At 46.4% G+C, this 7,212-nt stretch overlaps 1 protein-coding gene across 1 annotated transcript; it reads left to right on the forward strand.

Moving 5' to 3' along the window:
- The first annotated feature begins 2,216 nt into the window (after positions 1-2,216).
- Positions 2,217-2,774, forward strand: LOC124659924 (zinc finger protein ZAT5-like). Its single transcript, XM_047197729.1, has one exon. The coding sequence runs from the start codon at positions 2,217-2,219 to the stop codon at positions 2,772-2,774; it is 558 nt and encodes a 185-aa protein (XP_047053685.1).
- Positions 2,775-7,212: the final 4,438 nt, after the last annotated feature.

The following is a 7,212-nucleotide window of genomic DNA, read 5'->3' on the forward strand; positions in this document are numbered from 1 at the left end:
CCGTTGCTTCACATGACACATGGATTTGGCACTCATTCTTCCGAATGGCCAGCTCGCACAATAACATCAATGTGCTGCAACGTTCTCCGGTGTTTGATAAGCTAGCGCACGGTGAGTCCCCTGATGTGGATTTTGAGATCAATGGCCACCACTACAATAAGAGGTACTACCTTGCTGATGGTATCTATCCACCTTGGGCTACACTCGTGAAGACAATCCGTCGTCCCAATTCAGAGCAGGAGCCAAGATTTGCCAAAGAGCAAGAGGCAGCCCGGAAAGATTTCGAGTAGGCGTTTGGTATTCTCCAAACTCGTTGGGCTATCGCCAGGCACCCTGCTAGAGCATGAAGTGTGCAAACTCTGTGGGAGATGATGACCGATTGTGAAATCATGCACAACATGATTATTGAGGTAGAGCGGGATGATTCACTGTTTGGTAATAATTGGAAAGGCTAGGGAGAGTTGGTTGCTCCTCAAGGTGGTCCGACTTCATTGTAGGATATCCTCCATGTGCGTCACGAAATTCGGGACCAAACGGTTCACAACTAGCTCTAAGCTGATTTGGTTGAGTACATGTGGACGCATGTTGGCAACAATGTTGCAAACAACAACAATGACGAAAATCCCGAAGAAAACAATGCCTAGGCCATTTATATTATTTTACATTTTTTTGGAATAAGTACTTTATCATTTAATAGGTGGACAATAATTTTATGTAATAAATCTTGATCATTTAAACTTATTTATTTTTTTCTTATGATTTTATATGTCTTTTATTAATTTAAAGCCAAATGCAAATACTTTGGTTGCGACCTATTTAACCGCGTTGGGTAACCTAAAATGCCGAATAGACATCGGCCATCGGCCGCCCATCGAAACGGATGCAACCGGATGCGCCCATTTGGATCACCCCATTGGAGAGATGCCCTTACAACCAATCGCTGTGCCTTAGGTGGTCACTCGTCACAATCACATCAGGGTGACCTGACATCCACATCATCAACATGCCGGATAAAGCTCGATCGTATTTGACTTGTACGAGTGGGCATCTGTATCACCTGCCTCTGACCAGAACCGTCGTTGCACTACTCTTCCACGCTTTCTTCCCCGAGAAACGCTCGAGGAAATCGCTTCGCGAACTGGCTCTCTGCTTTCCGCCCAAGAAAAGCGAAGAGTACAAGCAGAAAAGTCAAGAATTTTCCGTGTGGATCGAAGCGAGCTCGCTAACGAGTGAACCTTTCCCGTTCGCGCATCACGCCTTACGTCGTCCGCCGGCGGCGGCCGCCGCCGCCGTGCGCATTCGGGGCCGACGTGGTCGGCACCCCCGCCGCGCGTTCGACCACGCGCGCCGTCCTCTGACTTGAAGAAATGGCCATGGCGCGCGCTTTTTGATTCGTCAAGATATGTATATGTACGTCGTCGTCCACGCGCGCATGGAATAAATTAGTCAAGATATACGTACGTACGTACTCCTACCAGACAAGTGGATCGAGAAGAACAAGTAACGAACTGGTGGCAAATGGAGCTAGCTACGTCGAGCGCCACTGTTGACAAATATGCGAACAACCGCAAAGTAAGTGGCGTCACACGAAACTTTCCCTTTTTTCGCTCGTGCACACTACCTTTCGTACGTCGTCTCTTCGTTCACTCCATCGAACCAGTCGAAACACACGTACCAAAACTCCGGTTAGCTAGATATAGCTAGCTTTGTCGACATACACGCGTACGTGTTGCCGCGGGCGTACGCACGTACGTGGTTCGATCTGATCGTGATGCGAGGTCGATCTCGACGAGCGCTAAGCCTAAACATCGCCATCGTTATCCCGTGATCTATCTATCAGCTTCTGGAATACTATGGCGGAAAAGCAAGCGCAAGCTTCCGCCTAACCATGTGCTAGCTAGCTCCGACGCGCCACGGCGGTATGGCCTGGCCATACGTGATCACGATGCTCGGTCATGACTCCTGATCGCGACCGCGTCACGTACTCACGTTTCTACCTTCGTGGCCAAGCCTCCAGTGGCTGGCTTGGCTAGTTCGCACGCACACGCACGTTCGCGCGCCCTTGACGTGAACAACTCTATCACGCCTTGCTTAACCTGGCCAGCCGCAACCCGTATATATGAACGCGTACGTGTGCGCGGCTGGAATTTCAGCTCCATCGCCGATTAAAAAACAAGAACAAGATCCCAACTTGGGTAACTACTATAGCGTGATCCATGACGCTTACGAGAGAGGAGGCGCAGGAGAGCAAGGAGATGGAGACCCTGCGGGTGCACGCCGACGCGCTGCTCTCCCTCTCCTCGCCCGCCGCCTCGTCCTCGCCGGACACCAGCAAGACGCCGCCGTCATCGACCTCGACGCCGGCGGCCAGGAGGGCGCTGGCGGCGGAGGGCGTGTTCGAGTGCAAGACGTGCAGCAAGCGCTTCTCCTCCTTCCAGGCGCTGGGGGGGCACCGCACCAGCCACACGCGGCTGCAGGCGCGGATGCTGCTACAACAAGAGCCCTCCGCAGAACACGGCGCCGCCGACAGGGACAGGAACCGGGTGCACGAGTGCGCCGTCTGCGGCCTCGAGTTCTCCATGGGCCAGGCGCTGGGCGGCCACATGCGCCGCCACAGGGGCGACACCGCATCAGCCGCCGCAGCGCCCGGCTCCGACAATCGGCTGCCCGACCTCAACTACCCGCCCGTGGAGGACTGCGGCGGCGGCGACGGGCAGGAACCCTCCTCGGCCCATCGCGGCCCCGACCATCCGCTGCTCGACCTGCTTGTATAGAATTCCCAAACAACATAGGCTCAGTATATATAGATGCATGCATCATAGATTGATAGTGCTTCCGTCCGTGTTAGTACATACATGGTGATTTATTTGTTTGTTACTAAGACATAACCGCGGTTCTATTGAATTGCTAACTGCATCATGATGAATGATGATGATCGAGTCATGCGTATTATTTTCCAAGGATACTTGTGCAGATATTGGTTAGATACAGACATAAAGTTAGCTTGTTCTTTGTTAGATTGTGGGTACATAATGTCTGCTATTACTCAATTTTTGCGTTCGAATTTGTGGCTTCAGTTCAAATTTATGGCTTGAGCTGCGAATTAGGTCATCGAGATTCAGTGCTGCACTCACACAGCGTTGTCAGCCAGCATATTCCGTCTTCTTGAATCTTGGTGGCGGTGGAATGTGGACTTCAGCCATGGCTAACAAGTGCTATGTGATGTTTTCTCTTCTTAGTTTTTTTTTTTCCTTTCCTATTATTACCCTTTCGTGCTTGTGCGTGTGTTGATTGACTGCATCATCCCGACGCTTAGTCATCGTGTCATTTTGGAGATCAGCTTATTTTATTTGTATCAACTTGGTGCTTCAGTAAACTATCATGTCGAAATGTTGTTAAAACTTCTCGAACAATTTGTTGAAGAGGATGCTCCGCTGCCGTGTGTAACGCGTTTTGCTTTTGAACTAATCATATTATTCCTAACGCTGAGAAAGCATAAGCCTTAAAATGTTAACAAAGAAGATGGAACTCTATATCCGGTCAATATTGCCTAACTGTTCGAACTTCTGATCCCAGATAAGCTAGAACATTTTAAGTTGTGATAAAATTTTAGCATTTGACATAAAAATAACATAAATGAAGCAAACCAAGAGTTTCTTGCCATCAAGGAAAATAAACATGTCAGGAGAACAAAATCCCTCATATTGATGGTTCATATCTTTGTGTCCATAAGGCATGTATACCTTCAAGACCAGGGGCACAATTACAAATAGTTATATATACATGCCCCAAAAATAAACGTAACTGAGATAGGTATTAACACAACACAGAAAATGTGGCAGAACATGTTATGTAACAGATGTAAATTTGGGTCAACACTGTCCTCTCTGTTAAGCCTACGATATCTCTTTTTGAAGACCTCAAATGTTGCATATACAACTATATAGAGCAAAAAAAGATATTGAACATTTTTCAAAGTTAAACGTTTTAACAAAATTGAACATTTTCAAACTTGAATATTTTTAGTACACTTTTTAAAAATCTGAACATTTTAAATAAATTAAGCACTTCCAGTTTCAAACATTTCTTTATTTTGTACATTTTCACTTTCGAACATTTTAAAATTTTAAATATTTTCCAAATTAGAACATTATAGAAAACTGAAACATTTCTAAAAAATAGCTAAAAGTAAAAAAGTAAAAAAGAAACAGAAGAAGAATCAAAAACACAAAAGAGCAAAGAAACAGAAAAAAGGAAAACGAAAGAAAAGGCCCAAAAATGCGCTAGGCCCATCAACTGTGTGAGGTCTGGGGCGGTTAGTGGGAGTAGGAGTGGGGTCAAAGATCAGAGGTGAAGTGGTCATAGCCAGAGCTCTATTCTCTCCCTTTCTTTTGAGGGAATGTCATTTGGCTACCTTTATTGATATTTAAACGCACTTATATCGTTTATCATAAAAATGTAAAAAAAGCTAAGGGGATCAATACAGGTACAAGAACTAGAATTGAGAAAGCTATTCTTTGCGATCTCATGAGCTACCGAATTAGCTTCCCTAAAGTAGTGTATAAATTCCACTTTTTGTAAAACCAGATGTTAAGATGGAGCAACCATTGAAAATTGTTGCTGATGAAGTAGAGGAGAAACCACCATCCTGCATAATCTCTATCACCTGAGTCAACAGCGGAGCCAGGAAAATGTTATGAGGGGGGCCGGCCAAACAAGACAACCCTCGTGCTAAAATTTTGGCAAGATTTTTTAAAAAACGGATGGTACTTTTCACTGATTATGCTGCCATTTTTCTAATGAACTATCGAAAATTGATGAAGGGAAAGAACCGAGTGCTGCATGCAAAAGAAGGGATTAGTTGCTGCTGGGTGTGCATTGATTTGCAATAAAATATGTTAGGAATTCTACTCTTAGGATCCTCTGCAAAGAAATATTTCTGCTGTGCACTATAACTGAGAGCCACACATGGTAGTATACAACTTTTTTAAGGCAACAAATCAGGGTATACCAATGAAAGTTTGCATGTTAGGGGGGGGGGGGGCATGGCCCCTGCTGGCCCTGCCTCCGCCAGTGGTTTCCGGCATGTCCACGGAGCGAATGCGGCGGAAAAGCTAACGGACTCGCAACTCCGGCGACAGTATCTTTGCATTGGAAGATGTACCCCCAAGTGAGATATTGTGTCCGTACATATATACGCGGCTCCGTCGTACGTACATACCTGCTGGTCTATAAAAGTTCGGACGTATCTGAGTGTCTTGGCCACGCGCGCAAGCTTTTCCTTTCAAGATGCGGTAGAAGGTACACGGTTTTACCTTAAGTGAGATGAGCAGAGCGGGAGCATATATCTCCCACTGCAGGAGTGATACGTCTCCGACGTATCGATAATTTCTTATGTTCTATGCCATATTATTGATGATACCTACATGTTTTATGCACACTTTATGTCATATTCGTGCATTTTCTGGAACTAACATATTAACAAGATGCCGAAGTGTCGGTTCTGTTTTCTGCTGTTTTGGTTTCGAAATCCTAGTAACGAAATATTCTCGAATTGGACGAAACGAAGACCCGGGTTCCTATTTTCACCGGAAGCATCCGGAACACCCGGGAAGGACCGGAGGGGAGCACTTGGGCCCCCAGACCATAGCCGGCGCGGCCCAGGCCCAGGCCGCGCCGCCATATGGTGTGGCCACCCCTTCGACCCTCCTGCGCCGCCTCTTCGCCTATATAAAGCCCCTGGATCGAAAACCCTGATGCGAAAAAACCACGATACGGAAAACCTTCCAGAGCCGCCGCCATCGCGAAGCCAAGATCTGGGGGACAGGAGTCTCTGTTCCGGCACCCTGCCGGAGCGGGGAAGTGCCCCGGAAGGCTTCTCCATCGACACCGCTGCCATCTCCACCGCCATCTTCATCACCGCTGCTGCTCCCATGAGGAGGGAGTAGTTCTCCATCGAGGCTCGGGGCTGTACCGGTAGCTATGTGGTTCATCTCTCTCCTATGTGCTTCAATACAATAATCTCATGAGCTGCCTTACATGATTGAGATTCATATGATGATGCTTGTAATCTAGATGTCACTATGCTAGTCAAGAGAGTTTTACTTATGTGATCTCCGGAGACTCCTTGTCCCACGTGTGTAAAGGTGACAGTGTGTGCACCGTGTGGGTCTCTTAGGCTATATTTCACAGAATACTTACTCACTGCTATGAATGGCGTAGTGAAGTGCTTATTTATATCTCTTTATGATTGCAATGTGTTTTGTATCACAATTTATCTATGTGCTACTCTAGTGATGTGTTATTAAAGTAGTTTTATTCCTCCCGCACGGTGTAATGGTGACAGTGTGTGCATCCGTGTTAGTACTTGTCGTATGCTATGATCATGATCTCTTGTAGATTGTGAAGTTAACTATTGCTATGATAGTATTGATATGATCTATTCCTCCTACGTGGCGTGAAGGTGACAGTGTGCATGCTATGTTAGTACTTGGTTTAGTCGTGTTGATCTTTCTTGCACTCTAAGGTTATTTAAATATGAACATTGAATTGTGGAGCTTGTTAACTCCGGCATTGAGGGTTCGTGTAATCCTACGCAATGTGTTCATCATCCAACAAGAGTGTAGAGTATGCATTTATCTATTCGTTATGTGATCAATGTTGAGAGTGTCCACTAGTGAAAGTCTAATCCCTAGGCCTTGTTCCTAAATACTGCTATCACTTGCTTGTTTACTTGTTTTGCTGCGTTACTACTGCTTGTTTACTGTCTTGGGCAAAGCACTTTTCTGGTGTCGTTGCTACTACTTATTCATACCACCTGTATTTCACTATCTCTTCGCCGAACTAGTGCACCTATTAGGTGTGTTGGGGACACAAGAGACTTCTTGCTTTGTGGTTGCAGGGTTGCATGAGAGGGATATCTTTGACCTCTTCCTCCCTGAGTTCGATAAACCTTGGGTGATCCACTTAAGGGAAACTTGCTGCTGTTCTACAAACCTCTGCTCTTGGGGGCCCAACACTGTCTACAGGAAAGGAGGGGGAACGTAGACATCAAGGAGCAGTGCTTCTTGACCAAGAAGCTGGTTCGAAATTTACCTTGCCCGTTCGTGGCGCGTGGTCGGTGCTAAATTTGCACATCCTTGTGACGCGCGAAACCACACTTCCTCTCGGATGGCAACTGCGGTTTCTCAAATACTCCGTATACATTTTGAC

Source organism: Lolium rigidum, chromosome 6 (assembly GCF_022539505.1).
Source record: "Lolium rigidum isolate FL_2022 chromosome 6, APGP_CSIRO_Lrig_0.1, whole genome shotgun sequence".
Classification (NCBI taxonomy): Eukaryota; Viridiplantae; Streptophyta; class Magnoliopsida; order Poales; family Poaceae; genus Lolium; species Lolium rigidum.

What these genes read in the sequence shown, in the direction of transcription:
- LOC124659924 (XM_047197729.1), top strand. Translation starts at nt 2,217, where the DNA reads ATGACGCTTACGAGAGAGGAGGCGCAGGAGAGCAAGGAGATGGAGACC.